The 16,737-nt window shown below is 43.4% G+C and overlaps 1 protein-coding gene across 2 annotated transcripts in view; it reads right to left on the bottom strand.

Annotated features, from left to right (window-relative positions):
• Window positions 1-16,737, bottom strand: part of cop1 (COP1 E3 ubiquitin ligase) — a 109,847-nt gene that overhangs the window by 22,196 nt on the left and 70,914 nt on the right. For both annotated transcript variants that reach the window (XM_087990941.1, XM_087990942.1), the window contains exons 10-14: window positions 14,512-14,626; window positions 12,868-13,003; window positions 9,476-9,619; window positions 2,995-3,103; window positions 175-256 (exon numbers count right to left, since the gene is read on the bottom strand). In XM_087990941.1, the coding sequence (XP_087847067.1) occupies window positions 175-256; window positions 2,995-3,103; window positions 9,476-9,619; window positions 12,868-13,003; window positions 14,512-14,626 (586 nt within the window). The remainder of the gene's footprint in view (window positions 1-174; window positions 257-2,994; window positions 3,104-9,475; window positions 9,620-12,867; window positions 13,004-14,511; window positions 14,627-16,737) is intronic.

Below are 16,737 nucleotides of genomic sequence, written 5' to 3'. Positions count from 1 at the left end.
AAATTCCCACTTGCTTAATCCATGTTGGTGGATCCATTGTTCTGACTTACAGTTGGCAGGCAACATTTTTTGGTAGCTGATCCAATAAATCTTGACAATCCAACTTGAACAATAGGTTTAAGCAAAATTTTGGGAAGTGCTATCATTAGTTCAAATCACTGGTCATTAAATTACCTTTAGCATCATCAGAACCTGAAGCCAGGAGTTTGGGATCCATCAGATTAAAATCTACACTCCAACATCGTTTCTCATGTTCCTGTAGTGAAAATACACAACAGCTGTTTAAAAGCAAGCTCTCAGCAAGTAATATTGCTTTGACATCATACAGAGCAACAGGGAGGGTAAGTCGCAAGCCTCACCCATGCAGAAGCATTTCACTTGATCGTTTATGCGGCTGTTACCTGCCAGCATTTAGTAACAGGAAAATAAACCCCTGCAGCAGGGGTTAAACAAAATGTAAGAACTGAGGCATAGAGCACAATTACATGTTACAGTGTGAACAGAAGTATGATGCTGAGAGGTTGGCACACTTGTAACATTTGCTTATAGAAACCCCCCAAGTATGTAAAACAGGGAATGAAATTAACTAGTATTTCAACAGGCTCGTTAAATTACTTGCTAAACATAACTCGCTCATTTTGTTTTTGAGAAGACTTGTAGCTCAGGTTGAGGCTCTGGATGTAGGTTTGCTCGCTGAGCTGGAACGTTCATTTCCGGACGTTTCGTCACCCTACCAGGTAACATCTTTATTGGGCCTCTGGGCGAAGTACTGTTGATGATTCCTGCTTTCTATTTATATGTTTGGGTTTCTGTGGGTCAGTGATGTCATTTCCTATGGACCACAGGAATGACCACAGGAAATGACATCATCCACAGTGCTTTTCCCCGGAGGCCCAATGAAGATGTTACCTAGTAGGGTGACAAAATGTCTGGAAATGAACCTTCCAGCTCAGCGAGCAAACCAACATCCATAAGCCAAGTGAATAAATTACAAAGATTTTCATTAATGTTGATAGTTTATCCAAAACAGAATGATTCCAGGCACAAACATGCACATGAGATTGCAATAACTTATAGAACTTGGACTCCAAGATATTGAGCTGGGACAGACACAACGGAGAGCTGTGTATATATTTTGATCCAGGTACCAGTCACGCTCTTGGGTCTGGTCTTAGTTTAGAATTGTTTAGGGGTCAGGACAAAAGGTGCAACTGTGAAGTAAGGGGACCAGAAACAGAAACTCGCAGATGAGATTGCGGAATCTCGAACTTTGCCTATGGCCAACCAGTACCTGGCATGGGCTTCTGGTACGGCTGAGAACAGAAATTAAGAGCAACAAACAGTCACACAAGGCCTTGAGTCTGTACCACTATTTAGTAAGATCACAGTTGACCTTCTAAAACTTTAGACCAGAAAATCAGAATGTAGAATCAACATGATTGGAAGTAAGAACTGGTGGAAGTGTTTTAACGCCCTCTAGTGCTGGTCAGGACAAACATTAGAAAAGTAAAGTAAGGAGCATGTCACGAGTAATGCAATAATCATGCAGGCTAATCTTGTTGTCTGGGGAAAGAAAATTATCAAAAGGACCGAGGAATACAAGTTGATGAAATGCATTCAGAGGAAAATGTCAATAAACCAACCATTTATGCAATAAAACAGGACAATATCATAATAATAAATAATCATATCATGGGAAGAGTAATCATAATGTACTTAAAAATGAAACTGAAGCAATATATATTTAAGCATCAATCTATTTAATTTAAAGAAAGTCCGTTCCAAGAAGTACGACGGGCAAGTTGGCCGAGGTAGGTTGGGAATTTAGATGGAGATATAATGGTAAATAATAACAATGGCAAATATGGGTTTGAGCTATCAGGATAGGCTGAGTTGGCTGGGGCTTTTTTCTCTGGGGCGTTGGAGGCTGAGGGTAACCTTATTGAGGTTTATATCACAAGGAGCATGGATAGGCTGAATAGCCAATGTCTGTTTCCTAAGGTGGGGGAGTCCAAAACTAGACAACCAAAGGTTTAAGGTGAGGGGAAAGACTTTAAAATAATCCAAGAGGTAACTTCTTCATGCAGAGTGTGGTGATTGTATGGAATGAGCTGCCAGAGAAAGTGGAGGAGGTGGGTAGAATTACAATATTTAAAAGGCATCTGGATGGTATATAAATAGGAAGAATTTAGAGGGATATAGTTGGCATAAATGAGTTGGACTAAAGGTTCTGTTTCCACACTGAATGACTGTGACTATGATTTATTGAAATTATTCAGAACTATGAACAAATATTGTGTTGTGCTGATTGTTATGAAAAACAATCTGGCTTACTCAGGTGTTTTAGGAACGAAATCTGCTAATATAGCCAGTCAGCGCGACATATGACTCCAGAACTAACACAATGTGTGTTAACAGCCCTCTGATATGGCCCATTATGCCAGCTCCAAGGGCAACTTGGGACTGGCAAAAAATGCCATTCTTACCAGTAACACTTATATTTCATTAAAAAAAATGAAGGGAAATAATTCAACATCAGGCAGGTAGACTGCCAGCCCCAATGACTGGTGAGCAGAATCACAAAATGTCCTTTTTCTTGTTCCTAACAGCAAAGCACAAACCATGCATGTCCAATTAGTGCTTTGAAATTCTAAACTTAATGACCTATTGGAGATGCAATTCCATAATTGGACAGCAGTTGACAACAGTTGCTTACCCATCAAGTGCACAACCCTTTTTGAAAGGATTCTGGTTTCAGTTTAGTGACGTCTCATAGTCTAAGAGGAAGCGACTCTCTTCACAAGGTAGATCATCGTTAGTCTTATCGGTGACACCCATCTACATTGCATCAGTAACGCAGAGCTCATATTAATGATTCATGTGAGGGGTACTGAAGCATGCGTGGCCATGTTAATGAGTGCAGCTGCCCGAGTTCTATTGGTGTGGATGAGGACGAGCTCAGAAATTATCAAGACCCAGTAGAAATTACTGTACCTGGTAGACTTTAGATCTCTGCCCTGTGAATCCATCCCACAGAATGACTGTCCCTTCATAGTCACTGCTTGCTAACAGGTTCTTGTGGTAACTGCTCCAGCTGATACAGCTGTAATCAAATCAGCAGAACATCATTAACAGCTTCCCACTAAAGAATTCCTTCACAACAGACTTCAAATGTTGCAGACCAATATCTGGCTGATCCCAAACCGAGGAGCATGAGGCCGTTCGGATCCATGTTCGTTTACTCAGTTAGAACAGCAGGGCTGTGGGAACCTCAGCAGGGTGACAAGAGAAAGAGATACAAGGGTGATAATAAATGAAAGAACAGTAAAATGTAGACAAAGTAATCAAGGACAAGAGGTAAATAGGGTCATAGTATAAACTACAAGAAATATTGATACGTTGAATAAGTGGGGAAAAAGCCTTTTTGGGCCTTTTTCAAAGGGGTTGAAATATAAGTGAAGGGAAGTCTCCCTGCAACTACACAAAGTTCTGGTGAGACGACATCTGGAATACTAAGCACAGTTTTGTTTCCCTCATTTAAAAGAATTTTCATTCCATCAGAGGCAGTTTAAAAAAGGTTCACTAGCATTAGCGGGCAGCATGGTGGCACAGTAGTTAGCACTGCTGCCTCACAGCGCCAGAGACCCGGGTTCAAGTCCCACCTCAGGCGACTGTCTGTGTGGAGTTTACACATTCTCCCAGTATCTGCGTGGGTTTCCTCCGGGTGCTCTGGTTTCCTCCCACAGTCCAAAAATGTGCAGGTTAGGTGAATTGGCCATTCTAAATTGCCCGTAGTGTTAGGTGATTGGGTAAATGTAGGGGAAAGGGTCTGGGTGGGTTGCGCTTCGGTGGGTCGGTGTGGACTCGTTGGGCCGAAGGGCGTGTTTCCACACTAAGTAATCTAATCTAATGATCCTTTGTACAGCGAAACTGTCTTGTGAGCAAAGGTTAAGCAGGTTGGGACTGTACTCACTGGAGTTTAGAAGAACGAGAGGTGACCTCATTGAAACAGGATTTTTAAGGAGTTTTACAGGGTAAACGCCGTAAAGGCTGCTTCCCCTCATGGGAGACTCTACCATCAAAGGGCATAGTCTCAGAATGAAGCGGTTCCAATTTAAGGACTGAGGAGGAGGAGGAATTTCTTATCTCAGAAGGATAAGTATCTTTGGGACTCCCTGCCTCAGACAGCTGAGCAGGCAGAGTCCTCATGTACATTTAAGGCTGAAATAGATAGATTCTTGATCAGTGGGGGCATCAAGGATTATGGAGAAAGGGCAGGTAAGTGGGTAAGGGGAAGGTTGGATCTGACATGATCCTATTGAATGGCGGAGCAGGGTCAAGCGACCAAGCAGTTTACTCCTGTTTCCATCTCTAATGGTCTTATTGGATTGTCGCTGATCTGTACTCTTGCCTTTGTTCCAAATTCCACCATAACTTTGCCAACCACTTATTGACCTTGTCGCATAGAACATAGAAAAGTACAGCACAGAACTGGCCCTTTGGCCCATGATGTTGTGCTAAGATTTAATTCTAATGTAAAATATAATAACTTAACTTACGCACCCCCCAACTCACTGCTTTCCATGTGCATGTCCAGCAGTCGCTTAAATGTCCCCAATGACTCTGCTTCCACCATCACCGCTGGCAACGCATTCCATGCATTCACAACTCTCTGCGTAAAGAACCGACCTCTGACATCTCCTCTATACCTTTCTCCTAATATCTTCAAACTATGACCCCTCATACCAGTCAATCCTGCCCTGGGGAAAAGTCTCTGGCTATTGATTCTATCTATTCCTTTCATTATCTTGTATACCTTGATCGGGTCTCCTCTCTTACCCCTTCTCTCCAGAGAGAAAAGTCCAAGCTTATTCAACCTTTCTTCATAAGACAAGGCCTCCAGTCCAGGCAGCATCCTGGTAAACCCCCTTTGCACCCTCTCCAAAGCCTCTGTCTTTCTTATAGTAGGGCAACCAGAACTGGACACAATATTCCAAGTGTGGCCTCACTGGGGACTTGCAGAGCTGCAGCAAAACCTCACAGCTCTTAAACTCGACCCCCTGTTAATGAAAGCCAAAACACCATATGCTTTCTTAACAACCTATCCACTTGGGTGGCAACTTTGAGGGATCTATGTACTTGCACACCCAGATCCCTCTGTTCCTCCACACAGCCAAGAAAATCCTGTCTTTAATCACATATTCAGCATTCGAGTTTGACCTTCCAAAATGCATCACTCACATTTATCCAGACTGAACTCCATCTGCCATTTCTCAGCCCAGCTCTGCATCCTGTCTATGTCGTGCTACTGCCTGCAATAGTCCTCGACACTATTGATGGCACCTCCAACCTTTGTGTGATCTGCAAATTTACTAACCCACCCCTCAACCTCCTCATCCAAGTAATTTATAAAAACTACAAAGAGCAGAGGCCCAAGAACACCACTCAACACTGATCTCCAGGCAGAATACTTTCCATCGACAACCACTCTGTCAGCCAACCAATTCTGAAACCAGACAGCCAAATCTCCTTGTATCCCATACTTCCTGACTTTATGAATGAGCCTACCATGGGGAACCTTATCAAATGCCTTGCTGAAGTTCATATACGCCACATCCACTGCTCGACCTTCATCGGCATGTCTTGTCACCTCCTCAAAGAACTCAATAAGGTTTGTGAGGCATGACAAATAGTCATAAATCCTATCCCTCAGAATTCTTTCCAAAACCACAGACGTAAGACTGACTGGTCTGTAATTGCCAAGGATTTCTCTATTACCCTTCTTGAAAAGAGGAACATTCGCCTCCTTCCAATCCTCCGGTACGACTCCTGTGGAGAGTAAGGAGGCAAAGATCCTCGCCAGCGGCTTAGCAACCTCCTTTCTCACTTCCCGGAGCATCCTAGGGTAAATCTGGTCTGGCCCTGGGGACTTATCAATCTTAATGTTTTCCAAAATTTCCAGCACATTAACTTCATCAATCTTCATCTGGTCAAGACTGTATCCCAGCTCAATTTTCATTCACAATAAGGTCCCTTTCCTTGGTGAGAACTGAAGCAAAAAACTCATTTAGGGCTTCCCCTATCTGCGCAGACTCCATGCAAAAGTTTCCTCCGCTATCCCTGATCGGCCCTACCTTCTCCCTGATTTATTCCTCACGTATGAGTAAAATGCCTTTGGGTTCTCCCTAATCCTTGTTGCCAAGCCTTTTTCGTGCCCCCTCCTGGCTCTTCTCAGTCCATTTCTGAGCTCCTTTCTAGCAAGCCTGTAATTCGCTAAAGCTGTGCTAAATCCTTGTTTCCTCCACCTTATGTAAGCTGCCTTCCTCCTTTTGATGAGAAGGCCCTCTGTTCTTGTCATCCAAGGTTCCTTAATCTTACCCCTTCTTATCTGTCTCAGAGGAACAAATTTGTGCATCACTTGCAGTTTATTCGCCCAGCTGACGGGCAACAACTGCTCCTTAAATAGTCTCCACATGTCTGCTGTGCCCTTTCTGTGGAACAATTGCTCCCAGTCTGTACTTCCCAACTCCTGTCTGATAGCGTCACAATTTCCTTTTCCCCAATTAAATATCTTCCCTTGGTACCTGCTCCTTTCCCTCTCCATGGCTATGGTAAATGTGAGGCAGCTGTGATCACTGTCACCTAAGTGTTCTCCCAACGCAAGATCTGACACTGTCCTGGCTCATTGCCGAGCACCAAATCCAAAATGGCCTCCCCCCTCATCGGTCTGTCTACATACTAAATAAGGAAACTATCCTGAACAAACCTGACAAAAATGGCTCCATCCAAATCATCTGCACTTAGGAGGTTCCAGTCGATATTGGGAAAGTTGAAATCACCCATATCAACAACCCTGCTACATCTACATTTTTCCAGAATCTGCCTGCCTATTGAGATCGTCAATCTCTCTCTGGTCTGCAGAAAACTCCCAATGCGGTGGCTGTCCCTAACTTCCACCCATACTGACTCAGCAGGCAAACCTTCCTCATCAACCTTTGTTTCTGTAGCTGTGATGCACTGTCTGATTAGCAATGCTACTCCCCCTCCTCTTTTTTCACTGTCCCTGTTCTTTTTAAACATTCTAAACCCTGGAGGGATTTTATTTTTGGGGGGGGAGGGGGGTGTGGGGAAGAGAGAGAATGGCCAGCAGCCACACCCCAGGAGAGACAAGGGTACAGCCAGAGATAAGGCCCCAGGGAAGGCCAGACATCTACATCTCCTAATGCGAGCCTTTACCAGTCTGATACAACACAGGGTTACATTCAGTAGAATCTGAGAGATTGGAAAGCTGTTTACAGTGGTGTTTGACAGAACTCAAGACGACATTCCCTGCTGCTCATATGTTAATGAATACAACAAAATAGGGTATGATTAAGAAGTTTGCAGTTACTAAAATTTGATGGTGTGGAACCAGACAATTGCAAGGACAGATCAGCTGGGCAAAAAAAACTGGTAAGGAAATTCAATCCAGAGAATTAAAATGTCATGCGGGAGGCATGTGAATAAATGATATGGCTTGAGAACTGCAGAGGAACACTGGGACCTCAGTGTATATCGACAGATCTCTGAAGGCAGCAGGACACGTCGAGAAGGCTAACAGGATATTTGGATGCTATGCTTTAGCTAATAAAGGAAAATGTTGAAGGTTATTGTGGAACTGTATAAAACACAAGTTAAAACCACAGTTAAAAGAATGGCTTATAGTTCAGGTCATTATCCTAGACGCAGGATGCGATCACACCGAATACAACAGTTGAGAGCCCCTACTGTGTGCAAACAGACCCTTCGGCCCAACAAGTCCACACTGGCCCTCTGAAGAGTAACCCACCCAGACCCATTCCCATACCCTATTGTCCTACATTTACCCCTGTCTAATGCACCTAATCTACAAATCCCTGACACTATGGGAAATTTAGCATGGCCAATTCACCTGAGCTGCACATCTTTGGATTGAGCGCTTTTATTTGTATTTAATCCTGTGCTGCATCTGCCCTGAGAGGGTTTAGAACATAGAACAATACGGCACAGAACAGGCCCTTCGGCCCACGATGTTGTGCCGAACATTTGCCCTAGCTTAAGCACCCATCCATGTACCTATCCAATTGCCGCTTAAAGGTCACCAAAGATTCTGACTAGATTATGGATTAGACAGAGTATTGAAGGGGGAAGAGGCACTTCAAAATGAGCAAGGGACAATTCATTTGACGGCATCATAACATGTATTGGAAATGATGGAGCATCTGCTAAATAGTGGGGGGAGGGAGGTGTTGAAGAAGTGGAGGATGCCTTGAATCATAACCTATGACCCCAACTTTATTTTGAGATTCTTTGCTTATTTGGTTTGTGTTTCTCACTTTCCTCATTTCCTTTCCTCTCTGTTCAAATGGTAGCTACCCTGCCAGTCACATCTTTTCTTCATACTTCTTTTGATTAATTATCCCATTACCACTTAAGTTAGTCTTCTCCTATATCACATATTTTCTCTTTGTCTCTGCTTCACCTTTCCCCTGCTGGCCAGCTTGAATCTATAGCCATTTCAAACTTTGTTCACATGACAGGTCATAGACCTGCAAAGATAACTATTGTTCTCTCTCCACAGGTGCCGTCAGACCTGTTGAGTACTTCCAGTTTCTATTTCAGATTTGTAGCAGCCAAAGTATTTCACCTTTGAAATTAGAGTCATAGAGTCCTACAGCACAGAGACAGGCTCTTTGGCCAAACTGGTCTATGCTGACCCAAACGTCCATCCACGCTAACCCTATTTCCCTGCACTTGGCCCATGGCCTTCTCAACCTTTCCTGTCCACATATTTGTCCAAATGCCTTTTAAATATTGTTAATGTAGCCGCCTCAACCACTTCCGCTGGTAGCTCAATACGTATGTGTAAACCATTTGCCCCCCCCGGTTCCCTTTTGTTCTTTCCCCTCCAACCTTACACTGATGTCCTTCAGTCTTCAATTCCCCCACCCTGGAAAAAGACAGTGTATTCACTCTTTCTGTGCCTCTCATGATCTTAAACACTTCTGAAGATCCCCCCTCAGTCTCCTACGCCCTTTAAAAATAAAGTCCTAGCTTGTCCAACCTCTCCCTATAACTCAGACCCTGGAATCCTGGCAACATCCTTGTACATTTCCTCTGCACTCTTTCTTGTTTAATAACATCCTTCCTATAGCAAGGATCCCAAAACTGAACACACTACTCCAAGTATGGCCTCACCAACGTCCTAGACAACTGCAACATAACTTCCCAACTTCTATACACAATGCACTGACTGATGAAGTCCAGTGTGCCAAAAGCCTTCTTCACCGCCCTGTCTACCTGTGACTCCGCTTTCAGAGAACCATACACCTGAACTCAAAGGTCCCTCTGCTCCACTACACTCCTTAAGGCCTTCCCATTCACCATGAAACTCCTGCCTTGATTTGACTTTCCAAAATGCAAGAGCTCACACTTATCTATTATTGAAAGTGCTAACCTGATTTTGGAGTTGCAAGTCATTTCGTTGATTGGGTAGTGAATGTCCACAGCATCCTGGATCACGGTTCCATACTCAAACACTTTGATCCGCTTTGTCACACCAGCGATAGCAAAGAAGTCACAATCTCTGTCAAATTCAATGCTGCAAGGGAAAAGCACCTGCGTCAGAACAAAGTTGCGCTTAGTGATGAGCAGCAGGGACCAGGCAGGCTCACTGAAACATGCATCTACACTGCACTTTAAGGTAGGACAATGTCTGGGGTACTCCACAGCAGCACTTTTGCAGCTGAATTCAATATCGGGCTGAGAATGGCAAAGGGAAGAAGATTTCCTTTTCTATGGAGCAATATGGAGCCAGACGGGCTTCTATGATAATGATGATAGTTGCCATGGTCACCTGAGACAAATTTAATATGATAAGATTTATTAATTGTCATGGGATTTGAACCCATGTCCCAACACATTTACTTCTGGATTAGGAGCTCAGGGACATTTCCATTATTACCTCATGGGGAGAAAGGCTTCCTTAGCAGGGAAATTTTAGAACCTTGAGACATGTCATCTGAAAGCACAGCCACCAAACACAAATAAAACCAGAAAATATACAAGAGATTAGAACTGGCAGAGCAGGGGGGCTTCAGTACTGGAAGATATATATGCAACATGAAACATTTAAATTTGATGCATGTGCAATTTAGGAATCAAATGTAGCGGAATGCATTGTGATGGATGAACAAGACCTGGTCTGACTTAATGACAGTCAGAAGTTAAATGATATAAAGAGGGTAAGCCTGGTGTCGGCTGGCCAGGAATGCCCTGGAATGATTAAGCCAAAAGATAAACAAGGGTTGCAGCAACAGACAGCTTAGTCAAGGGCATCACATCACTCAATGTGATGCAATGTAGATGAAAAGAGGCATCTTAGTGATGATATCAAAATGTAGTCGGACACTCATCTCAATTAAATGTAGCATTCAGTTTGCAAACAATGTTGTTCAGCCTTGACAGCAACTAAATAAAGAAACAAAAGCAGTGGCTCGGAATTAGTGCTTGTGGAAGGAATGAAAAACAATGCAGAGTCATTCCAATTACTGGAAAGATTTTGTGTTCAACTAGTACTCGATGTCAGAGAAATGGTTTGAGAACTTGGAGATGGGTGAGAAATTGAGAGAGTTAAGACACAGCAGAGTGTCCTTAGTACATATATAAAGTAACATTGGTGGAAGGTGTGAAATTTACACATACTTTAATTTCACTTATTTGAGAGTTTGGATTTTTGCATTTAAACTAGTGGTACATAGGCTGTGACAAAGAGGTTTCAGATGTTTCTGTAGACTTGGTAATTTATTGCAAAATAGTAATTCGATTCCAACCTCGGGTGACTGTCTATGTGGAGTTTGCACATTCTCCGCGTGTCTGTGCGGGTTTCCTCCGGGTGCTCCAGTTTCCTCCCACAATCCAAAGATATGTAAGTTAGGTGAATGAGCCATGCTAAATTGCCCACAGTGCTCAGGGATGTGCATTAGTCAGGGATAAATATACGATGGGAGAATGGGTCAGGGTGGGGAGTTATTCTTTGGAGGATCGGTGTGGACTTGTTGGGCCGAAGGGCCTGTTTCCATACTGTAGGGATTCTAACTCTAATTCTAAAATGTAATGAAAAATTTCAAAGCAAAGGGTTGCCTATTTAACATGGTGATGAGAGAAACTACTTCTCTCAGAGTAGTCAATCTACGGAATTTCTCACAGAGCACTGTCAAGCCTATTAAGTATATTCAAGGCCAAGACAGACAAATTCTATCATCACGAAGGAAACCAAGAGTTATGGGGATTAAGAAAAGTGCGGATGAGAATCACATAAGCCATGATTTCACTGAATGGCAGAGCAGACTTGCTGGGGCTGAATTGCCTCCTCCTGCCCATTCGTCACATGGTTTCCTGCAAAGCGCTCTAAAGAAAATGATTTTAGTTTATATTGGAAGGAGCCTAATGTACCAATGAACAAGGTACATTAGGCTCCTGTTTGGAAGGAGAAAGTGAGAACTGCAGATGCTGGACTATCACAGTTGGAGAGTGTGCTGCTGGAAAAGCACGGCTGGTCAGGCAGCATCCAAGGAGCAGGAGAATTGACGTTCAGGCATTCCTGATGAAGAGTTTATGCCTGAAATGTCGATTTTCCTGCTGTTCAGATGCTACCTGACCGGCTGTGCTTTTCCAGCATGACACTCTTCGACTCCTGTTTGGAAGGTCAGAAACTGATTTTTTTAATTGATTAGATAATGGAAAAGTATATTCTTTAAGTTTCACCTTGGGCAGTTCTGAGCTGAAATTGGGATGAGTAATTGTTAAAAATGACTTGGTACAAAGTTCCAGACCAGAAATGTCTGGTTAAAACCATGGAGGTGTTATTGAAGCTGAAAAAGCCTGGGCTTAGTTATATCTCAGTTATATTATAAAGCCAGAGGCTACTAAAATTTTCACAATTTCGAATTTAAACCAGCTAAGGCAAACCCAATGTGGGATAAAAAGGGCATTTGCTCTGGCATGAGTCCTGTAATGGGATGCTGTTGGGATTGATAAAGTTGCATTTTTACTGTGTTTTGAAAGATGTAAATATATATGTAAATACTTTGGCTATTGTATCTTCATTTCTTTTGCATATAATCTTCATTTTGTTCTAAAACCTGAATCTGCAAAATTGCGTGCCTGTGTCTCAGTGAAAGATCACTGTGTACGATCTATCAAGTCAGATTTCAGGCTAATATCAGGCAGGATTATAACACTGATTTGGGATGATGCCCTTGAAGGACCCCAGATAGAATGATACAAGAGCAGGAATAGAAGCCATTGCAGGTAATTCTCTGACCATAATGAGATGGATAGGAATGAATGCAGGTGAAAGCTGATTTCCCCCACTCCTCTATTAAAAAGCTACCTGACGAAGGAGCAGCACTCCGAAAGCTTGTACTTCCAAATAAACCTGTTGGGACTATAACCTGGTATTGCGTAATTTTTAATTCTATTTAAAGAAAGCTTGACAATAGTGGAGAGGGGTTGAAGAGGATGCTGTGGTCAATCATGAACTTTCGGATCTGTAACCAAGCGGAATGGGCAGTGACTACATCCTGCCATGTGCAGCCACTGCAATCACTAACTTCAGATACCATGAGGATTCCCAGGAATCAACATATCCCAGACACAATACATTATTCCTGAAGATTCCTGAAGAAGGGCTTATGCCCGAAACGTCGATTCTCCTGCTCCTTGGATGCTGCCTGACCTGCTGCGCTTTTCCAGCAACACATTTTTCAGCACAATACATTATTCCCCTCCCCAGAGGGGACTCAGGATCCCAGCTGGAAACAACGGGACCCAACGACACCATCTCACCTGGAAACAATACTTGAGCCGTTGTACAAATCATTGGCATATGAGAGCGTGGCCAGAGGCCTCACAGAGCTGTACCGTGTAAACTTGGAAAGGCACTCCTGAAATTCCTCCAGTTGATTTACTGATCTTGTTTCATCTGCAGTGGGTAATGGAATGAGTTAGTTCAATTCCTGCATTGACCGTTGTGAGATGCAATTGTACTGAGTTACCCAAGGGTACGTTAGTAGCCTGATCCCAGTTGAAATCCTCCTGCTCCACCTAAGCAGCTAATCAAAGCACAGAACTGAAATAGCAGCTCTAGAAACATCTAGATAACTCCATTATGTAACAGAAGAAATACCAATGACTACAACGGGATAATGGCAGATGAGAATTCTCCTTTACCAACATAACCATTGACATTATCCAATAAATTCACTTGTAACAAGTCAAAAGTCACTTCTACAATCAGCATCCTAGTGCTAAGCAAAGTTTACTTATTCCTTGGGATGTGAACATCACTGGCTGGACCAGTGTTTACTGCCCAGTCCTAGTTGTCCCTGAGAAGGTGATGATGAGCCAGCTGTTTGAATGCTGCAGTCCATATCGTGTAAGGACATACACAGTTTCAGGATATAAACCCCGTTACAGTGAATGTATGGTGATATATTTCCAAGACAGAATAGGATGCAACTTGTGAGCTTCCATGTATCTTCTGCCCTTGTCCTTCTCGGTGATAAAAGAGATTGTGGGCTTGGACGGTGCTGTCAAAGCCTTGGTGATATACAATAATGCATCTTGTAGATGATTCACACTGCTGCTACTGAGCAGTGGTAGCGGAGGCAGTGAATGTTGAAAATCTTGGATGGTGTCAGGCATTCATACTGTCATTGGAGCTGCATCGATTCAGACAAATGGAATATATTCTACGAACTCCTGACCTGTGCACTGAAGATGGGGAACAGCTTCAGAGGAATTAGAGAGCAATACTCAATGCAGAGTTACCAAATTCGAACCTGTAGCCACAGTATTTATATGGACTCAGAGTCAGAGAGTCATACAGAGAGTCATGGAAACAGACCCTCTGTCCAACCAGTCCACGCCGAATATAATCTCAAACTAAACTAGGCCCATCCGCCTGCTCCTGGTCCATATCCCTCAAAACCTTTCATTTTCATGTATTTATCCAAATTTCTTTTAAATGCTATAATTGTACCCATATCCACACTTCCTCAGGAATTTCATTCCACATGCGAACCACCCTCGGTGTAAAAACAAAATTGCCCCCCCCCACCCACCCCCGTCTTTTTCAAAACTTTCTCCTCGCACCTTAAAAGTGTGCCCCCTAGTTTTGAAATCCCCCATCCTCAGAAAAAGACAAGCACCATTAAATCCATATATACTGTTCATAAGTTTATAAACTTCCATGGTTGATTAGATTCAGTTTCTGGTCTGTCCACAAAATGCTGATGGGGGAGGTGCAATTCAGTAATGGTAATGCCATTATCAGTCAAGAGAAATCGTTAATGTTTTCTTGTTGGAGATAGTCACAGCCTAGCACTTGTTTGGCACGTTAAACAAAACAGCATTCAGCATTCAAATAGAAATCCAATGCTACGAAAGAGTTAATTGTATATCAAAGGCATAAAGGAAGTTTGTTTTTACCTGACAAGCGAGATAACCTGGTTGAGAAATAGCACTGCTCAAGATCTTCAAAGTGAGCAGTTAATCGCTTGCGCCGAGAGGCCAATGTGTTGTTGTACCAGGTTTGCCTTTTTCCCTGCAAACATAATAGGTTGATTCAAAAAGTAGACACTGGAATTATAACATACAGGTCAACATGTTATTCTGCTGATCCAGCCACTCCATTGTGTACCCTGCATTCAACTAACCTTCCCAAACACATTCACTATGTGACAGAGGGGAAATCCAAACAGTTTGCAATAAGAAGCTCCTTAAACAGTGGAACTGTCCCAAAGTGCTTTACAGCAGCCACCATTGAACAACATGTCACAATTCACATGTGAAGTCAAGGTGACCTGACACTTAGTGCAAGAGATAGGTTTTAAGAAGCATTATGAAAGGGGTAGACACACACAGAATCAAAGAATGGTTCTAGCACAAGAGGCCATTCATCCCTCAAGCCCATAATAGTCGTCTCCAAGAACAATTCAGCTCTCCTACTTCGTTGCATAGAAAAGAATAGACTAGAAATGAACAAAATAGAACTTAATCCCTACAGTGTGGAGACAGGCCATTTGGCCCAACAAGTCCACACTGACCCTCTGAAGAGTATCCCACCTAGACCCATTCCCCTACCCCATTAATTTACATTTCCCCTGACTAGTGCCCCAAACCTATAGATCCCTGAACACTGGGCAATTTAGCATGCCAATTCACCTGACCTGCACATCTTTGGATTGTGGGAGGAAACCGGTACACCCGGAGGAAATCCAAGCAGACACTGGGAGAATGTGCAAACTCCACGCAGACAGTCGCCCAAGACTGGAATTGAACCTCGGGTCCCTGGCATATTAGATTAGATTACTTACAGTGTGGAAACAGGCCCTTCGGCCCAACAAGTCCACACCGACCCGCCGAAGCGTAACCCACCCATACCCCTACATTTACCCCTTTACCTAATACTACGGGCAATTTAGCATGGCCAATTCACCTGACTTGCACATCTTTGGACTGTGGGAGGAAACCGGAGCCCCCGGAGGAAACCCACGCAGACACGGGGAGAACGTGCAAACTCCACACAGTCAGTCGCCTGAGTCGGGAATTGAACCCGGGTCTCTGGCGCTGCGAGGTAGCAGTGCTAACCACTGTGCCACCGTGCCGCCCATTCTTGATTGTATATTCTATCTAATAAAAACAGCCAGAAAAAAACCCTCTGACCCACTGTGCCAGTGTTTATGCATTACTCTTTTGTTCTTTCATCTAAATCCAGCTCCCTTCTCCCTTACATGCTTGTCAGATTTCCCCTTTAAACATCAATTTTCTTCACCACCACTCCTTGTGGAAACAGGTTCCACACTCTCTCTGTTCTCCAGATAAAAACTTTTCTTCTGAATTTCCTGTTGGATCTCTTGGGTGACATCTTTTCACGTGAGTGCTCTGAAGAGGTCTTACTTAAAATATCTCATCTAGAAATATAGCACCTGCAGCAATGCATCGCTCCCTTGGTACTGTGATGGAATGCCACCCTGAACTTTTGTGCTCATGCCTTGCAGCCGACTTGAAACCTGAAGCTTGTAACGTGAAGGTGATGAGGCTACCAACTGCCACAGCGGACACTGGTCTTCTGGGTCCTTGACCTTTCCATCAAAGGGGATGGCTTATCATTTGATTGTGAATAACACAATCAAATCTTGTTCACACTGTCCACTGAAGTTCATCGTTGACACAGCCATCTCGTATGCTTTCTACAGCCTCTCTAATACCTTTACATCCTTCCGAAAGTGAAGGATGAATGGAGTATGTGACCTTCAACTTGTTAGGTTTAGTCATTAGCCGGTGATCTGGTTGCCATGGAGACCAGAGGAGCATGGCAAACCCTAGTACAATCCAAGTGTCAGATACACACCCAAAAACAAAGGCAGATACAGCTAGTCTTCTTTTGTGCAGACCTACAGAGTCTAATAGCGACAGACAGAGCAACAGACATGGGGGGAGGGAATAGACAGAGGGTGGGACAGACAGCAATGCTGCTCAATCAAGATGGCAGGAAGCTATCACAGAGTAGAATGGGGAGAATGTACTCTCCATTTGTAGAGACAGCTGTGATCAGAAGCACTCAGCAATGTGATTTCTGAAAGTACTCTGCAAAATCTAACAAGTATAACAAGGAGAAGACTATGTTCCAATGCCAAGAGGGAATTGTGACTT

This window comes from Chiloscyllium plagiosum, unplaced genomic scaffold (assembly GCF_037043375.1).
Source record: "Chiloscyllium plagiosum isolate Xiang-an unplaced genomic scaffold, Cpla_swu_hap1 HiC_scaffold_9, whole genome shotgun sequence".
Lineage (NCBI taxonomy): Eukaryota > Metazoa > Chordata > Chondrichthyes > Orectolobiformes > Hemiscylliidae > Chiloscyllium > Chiloscyllium plagiosum.
The sequence above is the reverse complement of the archived record's forward strand: the minus strand, read 5'-3'. Positions and strand labels throughout refer to the sequence as shown.